The sequence below is a fragment of the Benincasa hispida genome, unplaced genomic scaffold (assembly GCF_027475165.1).
Source record: "Benincasa hispida cultivar pf3 unplaced genomic scaffold, pf3_genome.v1.1 HicScf1089, whole genome shotgun sequence".
NCBI lineage: Eukaryota > Viridiplantae > Streptophyta > Magnoliopsida > Cucurbitales > Cucurbitaceae > Benincasa > Benincasa hispida.
The window spans coordinates 1-10,472 of NW_028325399.1; the positions used below are offsets into that span (position 1 = coordinate 1).

Below are 10,472 nucleotides of genomic sequence, written 5' to 3' on the forward strand. Positions count from 1 at the left end.
GAGGGCTCATATAGACTCCTTTGAGTTCTCCATTAAGAAATGCATTCTTCACATCCAATTGGTACAAAGGCCAATCTTTATTAACAGCAACAGATAACAGTACCCGGATCGTATTGAGTTTGGCCACAAGAGAGAATGTCTCAGAGTAATCAATACCAAAGGTCTGGGTAAAGCCTTTGGCTACCAGTCTCGCCTTGTATCTGTCAATCAAGCCATCGGATTTGTACTTGACAGTAAACACCCATTTACATTCAACCGTCTTGTGCCCCTCAGGAAGAGTAACCTGTTCCCATGTTCCATTTCTCTCTAGAGCTCTCATTTCTTCCATAACTGCAGCCTTCCACTCGGGAGTTTCCATGGCAACTTGTATATTACTTGGAACCATTACCGTATCTAGACTGGTAGTAAGAGCCTTGAACTCAGGAGATAGGTTACTATATGTCATGTAACTATGTATAGGGAACTTTGTACATGACCTAGTCCCTTTTCTCAAGGCAATTGGAAGATCAAGAGATGCATCACGGTTTTCCTCTTCTCTACGTTCCTTACTGCAGCTAGCCGTCTGATTTATGAATCTTTCGTTAGAAGGACTTCCCACACAATCACCTTCCCTTCCACTATTCTCGTTTGCTAGAGTTATTTCTTCAGTGTTGTCTTTTCCATCAGTTTCTCCATCCTCCTTAATTCCCTTTATTTTCTCATCATTTGTATCAATTTCCTCTATTTTCTCATCATTTGCATCAACCTCTATATCTCTGTCCATTCTATAATTATTAGTCTCAACACAATCATCAGTATCACAAAAGGGATATTCATACCTGGAACTGAGACCGAGTCAGACTCATGAACTGGAGTCGGAGAAGTGACAGGCGACACTGTTTCCTTCCTGAGATTCTTCTTGTAGTAAGTTATCCAAGGGACTTGACTAGTGGGAAGAACAGGACTAGGAAGAACAGGGCTAGGATGTTCAGGTTTAGCCGACACCATTAGGGGAATGGAGTACGTGGACCAGTTAGCCTCTTCACTAGGACTCTCCCCCTGAAGAGGACTAACGGGGAAAAACGGTTGATCCTCGAGAAAGGTGACGTCCATAGACACAAAGTACTTTCGAGACAAGGGATGATAACACTTGTACCCACATTGATGGAGAGGGTACCCAACAAAGACACATTTCTGGGCACGAGGAGTGAATTTCGTACGATTGGGACCGTGAGTATGGACAAAGACAACACATCCAAACACCCGCAGAGGTACGTCAGGAATTAATCGGGTGTTGGGATACAATTCTTTGAAACAGTCAAGAGGAGTATGGAACGATAAGACACGGGAAGGCATGCGGTTGATAAGGTGGGCTGCAGTGAGGATAGCATCGCCCCACAGATAGGAAGGAAGAGAGGTAGATATCATAAGGGAACGAGCGACCTCTACTAGATGCCTATTTTTCCTCTCGGCTACTCCGTTTTGCTGGGGAGTATAGGCATACGAGCTTTGATGGATAATTTCTTTAGATACCAGGAAGTCCCGAAAAGAGTTATTGATGAATTCACGCCCGTTGTCACTCCGTAAAATGGCAATTTTTGTGTTGAATTGGGTTTCTACGATCGCATAAAATTGTTGGAAAACAGAGGACACCTCAGACTTATCGGTCAAAAGGAAGACCCAGGTCAATCTGGTGTGGCGAATCACCGTTTGCCTATAGAGTAGTGGTTGGTGAGGGACCCCAGACATCACTATGGATAAGACTGAACGGTTTGGACGACTTGTAAGGTTGAGAGTGAAACGAAACACAACTTTGTTTAGCCCAGATACACACATCGCACTGTAAGGATGATATATTAATATTATGACATAAATGTGGAAAAAGATACTTCATATATTGAAAATTGGGATGTCCCAGATGGTAATGCCATAACATAAAATTGGTCTCAATAGTAGAGAAATTCAAAGAAATAAAACTAGTCCTATAACCATCCTTAAAGGAAGTTTCATCAGTCAGGAAATAGAACTCCCTATCATGCCGGGTAATGCTAATCGTCGTCTCCGAGCTCAGATCTTGAAACAAAACAATGTCGGGTGAGAAAACAGTCTGACAGTTCAGGTCCCTTGTAATTTTACTAACAGATAGTAAGTTATACGAAATTTTAAGAACATGCAGCACATCACACAATATTAAACCATCAAATGGAGAAAGATGTCCTTTCCTTGCTACAGGGGCAAAGGACCCATCTGTGATTCTAATCTTTTCATTGTCGGCACTCGGGTGATATGATATAAAATGATCAGAAGACCCGGTCAGATGATTTGTTGCTCCAGAGTCCACAATCCAGGGCCGTTTACCATTAATGCTAATAAAACCAAAAGACTGAGTCGTACCTGAGTGTGCAATTGCACTGACCCCAACAACACTTAAGTTACTCTGACTGTCAGCTTGAGGCAGAGTCGAGGTCTTTTCATTCGTCGAGTCGCTGACCGGACCAGCCTTGTTCTGTGACTGACGATGTTTGTAATTTGGAGGTTTTCCATAAAGCTTCCAACACTGGTCTTTCGTGTGCCATGGTTTTTTGCAATGCTCACAGATAGGTGGAGGTTTCTTCTCACAGTCTGATCCAGATGACTTGGTGGCAAAAGCAGCAGCCTCAGTAGACGTAACTACTAAAATATTCATGACCTTAGGCCTGTCTTCTTCGAGGCGTATTTCAGAGCACACCTCCCTCAGTGATGGTGTAGGACATTGACCCAAGATCCTGCTGCGAACACCGTCAAATTTTGGATTTAACCTAGCTAGAAAATCATACACTTGATCAGCTTCCTCAAGTTTGGAATACTGCGTTCCATCATGTGTACATCTCCATATAATCTCACGGCATAAGTCCATTTTTTGCCATAACAAGGATAATTTGTTGAAGTATGACGTGACGTCCATAACTCCTTGCTTACATTCATGGACTTGTTTGCATAAGGTATAAAGGCAGGATGCATTCTGCTTTTGCAAATACAATTGTTGTACTGCATCCCAGATCTCTTTGGTAGTCGCTGTATAAAGTAACGGTCTGCCAATTTGAGGTTCCATGCTACTCACCAGAACTGATCGTAGCAATGAATCTTCTACTCTCCAGATACATTCGTGGGGACTGTCGGGTTCAGGTTTGGCTATCTCCCCAGTTATATAGCCAAATTTCTGTCTTCCTTCCAGAGCCATTCGGATGGATTGAGACTAGGAGAAATAATTTTCGCCATTCAACTTTTCTCCAATAATAATTCCTGCAGAGTGTCCTATTGATTCAGATAATAAATTTGTAGTAGGTAAGAATGGAAAGAGTTTACCGAGTTCTCGGAGCCTAGTTGTAAATTGGACGATTCCGGTTGAACAAGTTTTGAGTTTGTACCAAGAACCGACCCAAAATCCGCGAGTTGTTGTTGGAGGAAAAGAAATCTGCTTTTAATCTCATCAGAACACGCCCCGGTCAGACCTGCCGGAGAGTTCGCCGGAAAAGCGACCAGACTGGCGTCATTGCAGTCAGAGAGGACCGGCCGATCTACCACTGGAAGTTACTGGTTAGAAAACCCACCAACGAGGCCGCGGCTAGTTGAGCCAGAAAAGTCGTCACGGCTTCGAACCCTAGGGTTATTGATCGATCTGGTGAGCTCTCGTCTGGTTTGTGCGAAGCCTGCTGGAGATCTACCGGCCTGTTGTGCGCGGAAGCTGCTAGAAGGTCGACAGATCTGATCGCCGTCGACTGTTCTGGATTCGAGGAAGGTTGGGCTGCGATCGGATCTGTTCGCCCAACACCATCTGCACCTGGGAGATCGATGGGTCCGCAGCTGAAGTGAGGCTGGGCATCGCTCAGATTTGGACGCCGATTCTCTTTGGTTGGGCGCGATCCGATCTGTCCATCGATGGATTGGGTTGTCGTTCCGGTGGCACTCATTTGTTGAAGAAGGCGAGGTAAGGCGGTCTCTAGGTATTGTTGGACAGCTTCCTTAATCGTGTCTGCTATCTCAAAATTGGTCGTCGAAGGAGACTCATCAATGGTGGCTAGGGTTTTATGGCCTAGAGTTTCATCCCCTGGCTCTGAGACCATGATAAAAATATAAGAAGAAGAAGGAAAAAACACACGACTAATTTACATGGAAAACCTTAGGCCAGGGAGAAAAAACCACGATCAAATCTTATTATTAAGTCACACAGAAATACAGAAAGACTGCTCAAATAAATAGACAGATAGGAAGCCTTAGGCCCATAAGAGAATTACAAATAAACCCCTAGGGCAAACCAACCCTTTTTCGACAATATATATAATTTCGATTTGATTAATAATAGATTTTTGTCACAGTGAGTTGGGAACCAAACCGAAATTTTCAATTTTCTTTGCTATTGAACCAAATAGCCATTTAATTTGAAGAAAACTGGACCAAACCAATTTGTTCGGTTCGACTCGGCTTGGTTTGTTGGATCTAATCGATTTTTTAACACCCCTGATCTTTACATCCAACCACTTTTTGCCTCTGCGTGGAAAAAATTGCGATATTTCATCTATTTATCGCTAAAATATTGTTAAATCTCTGATATTGATAGCGATATAAGGGGATAACATCTTTTTTCTCAAATATCCATGAAATATCACCAATATTGTTGATACATCGTTGATATATTTACAAAAACATGGAAGTACTGCCAAAATATTGTAGATAAGTTGCCAAAATATTGCAGATATATCGCCCAAATATCACTAGCTGTCGACTGTCGCTTTTTTCTCTCAATTTTCAGTTTCTAACTTTTTCCAATTTCAAAATTTAACTTTTTTCAGCCTCTTCGGTCCAAAATCTTCATTTCCAAGACTGAATTTGAAAAAAAAAAAATCCCCACAAAAAACCTATATTTTCATTTGAACTTTTTGAATTTATTTGAATTTTGCTTATTTTCACCATCTAAAACTTTCATTTCCAAGCAATACAATTTGAAAAAAGAACTATATTGTATGTTTTAATCTCATTCAAACTTTTTTCTATTGAATTTTCACTTCATTTCACAACAAACTTGAATTAATGTGAATTTTGTTTTTTTGTTTTTACCGTACAAAACTTTGATTTCTAAAAAAATAATATATATAGAAAAGAACCTATATTTTAACTTCATTCACTTTCACATCATTTCACCTCAAACATAAATTGATGTGAGTTTTGCTTCTTTCCATAGTTTTCTGCTTGTATATTATGAAGTTGAAAATAAGGGATATGCACGCTGAAGTAGACAAGGTTGAGAAAACTATTGACTATCTAGATTTGCTCGAGGTTGGGGGCTGAGCTGGGCGATGAAGAAAATGATCCACTCTACATTCTTCAGAGCATCTTCGCTCATCATTTAGATGGAATATGGTTTGATCCAAGGTATATCTTATCCTCTTACTGGTATCATTGGGATCGACATTGATACTCATGTATGACATACGTCCAATTATGTTGGAAATTTTGAACATATTACAACTTGTGAGCAATAATATCACTATCAAATTTGAATGTGAGGCTAGTACTTCCTAGATACTCATCTTACTATTAAACGTTGTATTTAACCTTTTATATGTATAATTAAGACTTTATCAATGAGATATTCATTTTTCGGTCTTCACTATTATCTATTATTCCATTACTAATCATATTTGACTTCTAATTATTGAGTTATATGCTTGAAGTCATAGTTTATTACTTAAATAAGTTTGTTTTAAAATTTCACTAAAATTTCACAATTTTTTTTTTACATATATAAATTTCGGTGATATTCGTGATATTTCCATAATATTCATTGATATATCCGTAAATTCAAGTTATCGATATTTACATCGATAAAGATATTTTCATCTTTGGTTCAGCGTTGCTACAGACCAATCCCTCTGCCATTTTTTTTTTTTCAATAGCACATTTTTTGTTCCCGGGGATTTCATTAGCTTCGCGTCCTCTCTCATCCTTCTTCTAGGGAGACTTTGCTTTAATCTGAGCATTTCAGATCACCCACTTTCCCTTCCCACTCGTTGCCTTTCAATTTCTGCGAAGAACATTCCACGGTGGAGGATGAGATTTTGAACTTACCACTGGAAATTTTGGATTTGACCTTCATTACTAAGGCTTTATGTTGCTCTTCTCCTAAAATCTGGTGCTTTGCGAATTCTTGTCATCAATTGCTCGATACTTTCATACATGGACTGTGCAACATACCTTTGATCTCAACAATGTCTCTCGAAACCATCCATCCTCTCTTCTAATTTTTTTAGCCCTTTATTATTTTTTTTCCAATCTTCCAAGGAAGAATGTGCTCGGATACCAATTGTTAGGATACCACGTAAAAAGGAAGAGGAAAGGAAACACAAAAAACATAAAGATAGTAAATATTTTTCAATATCAAGGGAAATTATTGTTAAATGACCAATCAACCCAAAAGCTTAAGTTGATGAGTTACACTAAATTTAATTATACCAATAGTTATAACACTCCCGTCACTTGTGGGCTTGAAGATTTGTAAAAGGCCCAACATGAGGAAATCAATATTAATTGGAGGGGAATTAACATTACAAAAGTTCGAACATAGGACCTTTTTCTCTAATACCATGTTAATTTACCGATCAACCCAAAAACTTAAGTTGACAAATTACAGTAAATTTGTTAGGATTCCTCTTAACAAGAACACTCAAGAACACAAAAAACAAACAAGAACACTAAAAGATAGAATTATATTGCAATATCGATAAAGAAATTACTATATACCTCAACACATTCTAGAGGGCTGAGAATTTTCTCCCAAATTCCCCAAAGGAAATCCCACAAAATTCTTCATACCCTCCTCTCAACCCATTCCCTCTATTTATAACCAAAAAGTCCTAACAAACTTACTAGCTAATTACTAATATGTCCCTCCTAATAACCATATTGATATTCTCTAATAATCCTACTATTTCCCTAACTAGGGGCCTTTCAAAATTTAATTTTATTCATATTTTTAACGGTTATAATATACCATTGCCTTTCGAGATGCTACTCTCCCAAAGTTCCACGATGGGAACTCTCACAAAAATGTACACCCTCTAAGATCTCTAACTTCCCTTACTAATAATCAAGACAACACTAGTTAATTACCCATAAAATCCCTTGCTAATATCCTACTAATATTACCCATATACGCCTCACAAGTACTCTTACTTTTTGTTCTTCCAGTTATCACTGCTTTTCTTTATATTGATGTCAGTAGAGATGCTCAGTTCTTGCATTTCAACAGATAATTGTAAGAGAAGCTTCAAAAGTCCTTCAAGATTTTGGCAGGAGTTGGAATAGAACTTCAATAACTGCTGAAGGAGATAGCATCCTTGCTTCAATATCGATGGAGGGACCAACTGTTTTAAAATCTCCATCAAGAGGGTTCAAGGTATGAATTGGCCTTTGCTTTAGATCCTTGCCAGCTTTGAGACTCCTTTTCTTTTCTTTTTCTTTTTCTTTCTTCATTCCTTTTTCAGTTTAGCTGTCAAAATCAGGGGGGCATAGACACATGGTTTCTATAAGTCTGTCAATTGGTATGGTGGATAGACCGTAGAATAAAAGTGATATGGGCTTTTAAAGAGTGCTTCCAAGTTGTGTCGGTGCCATGGGCCTCCACAAGAAAATTTTCGCTGGTGCCACTTGTTTCAGAGATTAATTCATTTATTTTCTGTGACATGGAGGCCTTATGGAGATAAGGATTCTTTTATTCCCACTGTTTAGGCACTCATATTGTGCCCAAAAAATGTAAAATTAAAATGCAAACTATATGTCCTTTTTCTTTTCTTTTTTTTTTTTAAACGGAAACAAACTTTTCATTGATATAATGAAAAGAGACTATTATTCAAAATACAATGCTCAAGATACAACGATACAAGATAATTATAATAATTTGGAGTTCTATGGATCAGTAGGTGCACCAGAGCATCTCAACTAGGTTGATACTCCCATAGGCATCCTCATCATATCCCTTTACAAATACTTCCTCTCGTTTGGGGAAATTCTTTTCCTTCAAGGATTAAGAATATGCAAACTAAGATGACTTTTCTTTTTTTTTAATGGAAACAATCAATTTTTATCCCAACAATGAAAAGAGATTAATCCTAAAAAGTACAAGAAACTTTAAAGGGATACAAAATCATAATAGAAAGTGAATTGAATGAATTCTAGGCGGTTACTTGAAACAGACATTGACATTATGATTTCTTTCTGTTTGTGCATATTTGGATTTCTTTCTGCTTAGTGCTTTTCCATCTCATCTAGGAGAGCTCAATTTATGTCGGATGTCAAGCTTCGATAGAGCTGTGTTTGTTTGCTTAGTTCTTGCCATTCTTATAGCTCTTGTAATCCTGCAGACTACCAGATCATCCCATTATGTGTCGAAGGAACACAGAAGTATATTGTCTCAGGAACTGCTACTTCAGAAGCTGGAAGAAGTCAATAGATCAGTCAAGGTATTATCAGTTCTGTGGTTACTACAGTAGGAAATAATTGGAATTGATACTTATCAAGAGAATGATAGCTGCTGGTCTCTAGTAGTTGTCAACTAAATTAGAATGAAATGCTTGTTTTCTCCCATCAACTCTCTATTTGATATCGGGAAAAAACTTGCTGCACCTATTTTTGTGTAGCCTAGCCAATTGCTCAATAAAAATTTTCCATGTGTCAATTTTTTTAAAAAAAATTGAATTGATATATTTTTTTTACTATCTACTAAGGGAGAGATGCATGAGATTAGGTGCAGCCTAGTCATTGCCCTTTGATAATTATCTTGTTCAAAACCATTAATGTTTCATTGAGAGCAAAGCATGAGCTAGCAAGTCACTTTTCAAGAAATCAGGACATCCATTTGTCAAAAACATTATGCTCATGGCCGGTCCTGAGATAAGTAGAGTGGGCTGTGAACATAATGGAAGGAGTGAGCTTAATGCCTTCTAATAATGTGATTTGGTGCGTAGTTTACAACGAAAAAAATTGAAATACTAGGTACTACAATGTCCACATGGAGCTCAAGAATAGATTGCTCAGGTAGATGGAATATCATTAACCTAATTGTTTTATTCTTCATTGATCTAATTCTTTTATTTCCTATTTCTTCCATTTATTTCGGTTTCTTTTCTCATGACTTTGGAAACAGAAAATTGAGCAGCTTATTACCCTATCCAACCCCCAGAAGTCACCTGAGAAGAAACATCAAACTGGTATCTGAACCTATTTTGTTAGTTCAAGGTTGTGTGGACAAGGGAAAAGAAATGTGGATGTGCACTCTGTATGTATAAGGTAGGAAAGTAGCTCTGTAAAGCATGATTTTCTTGGCAAGAAACACCGATATCTGGCCACTTGAGCAGTTTGTATTTACTATTAGTTTGAGTGACTCGAGTGATATGGGCTCAATATTTCGTTATTTAGGCATTAACTAGTGACAAAAGCAAGTCACCCTCATATGCTGCATGAAACAGAGAGGGAAATGCAGGTTAGAAAGACCATGACAAACATGTTTATGTTTGGGTATATAGTATATTTTATGAGCAACTATTTTTTAGTATTGATTTATAAAGTTGCGTATGACAAGGAATTTTTTTCTCTTCAACAAGAATTTTAGTGTTCACGCTATCGTTCAAAAAATATGAATGTGCGTTTATATAAAAGTACAGATTAAAATTTTTAATGACGAATATTTCTTTAAATTGAATATTGACGTCAATAATGATGAACAATATCTTAGTATTAAATATTCATGATTCCTGAAACATAAATACAATTGTGGGATAATATTTTTTTATTGTCAAATGACTAGTAATTGAGTAAGCTAGTCAACTTCACATTAGCATGGACGAAAAATGAAAATTGTAGGGATAATAACACTAGAGGGAACACACAGAAGATGGTGCACGTTTAGAGTAGTGATAAACGTATGTTTTAGTGCTTTTGTTAGTTCGATTTTAATGCTTTTGCTAGTTCGATTGGACTCGAGTTTAACAAAATTTTACTATTGTAGAAAGTGTACAATCTCTTTTTCGCTAGAGGGTGTATTCAACAATATATGATGGGCATTTTATAAATCATGTATATTTAGTAACGTTTTTGTTATATGTATTCTACCACTTATATTATATCAATGGTGTAATAAGTAGGTGCATTTCAAATAAATGATGTATAGACATGCATTTATTTGAAATAAATGATGTATATACATGCATGCTTGGGAGTGCTATAAAAGTGTCCAACTTCCATATTGTTCAAACGTAAAACAAAGATGCTTATACTCCAATTCAAGCTCATGTATAACTTAAGCAATACAATATGTACAGATGCATTGCCTCGTATATCATATTGTACATTGCTAAACAATACAGTATGTACAGATACATTACTCGTATATCATATTGTACACTGCTTATAATGGTTCATATCATATGAATCATTCATCCATATTTTACTTATTAATGTTC

The 10,472-nt window shown here is 37.4% G+C and overlaps 1 protein-coding gene across 1 annotated transcript; it reads right to left on the reverse strand.

Moving 5' to 3' along the window:
• Positions 1–16: 16 nt before the first annotated feature.
• On the reverse strand, positions 17–3,199 carry LOC150031614 (uncharacterized; the record flags this gene model as incomplete). The annotated part of the gene is made up of 3 exons (XM_090308850.1): positions 1,969–3,199; positions 819–1,286; positions 17–747 (listed from the first exon to the last, which is right to left on the reverse strand). Coding segments are annotated over exons 1-3 (2,430 nt in total), but the record flags the coding sequence as incomplete, so codon positions are not given.
• Positions 3,200–10,472: the final 7,273 nt, after the last annotated feature.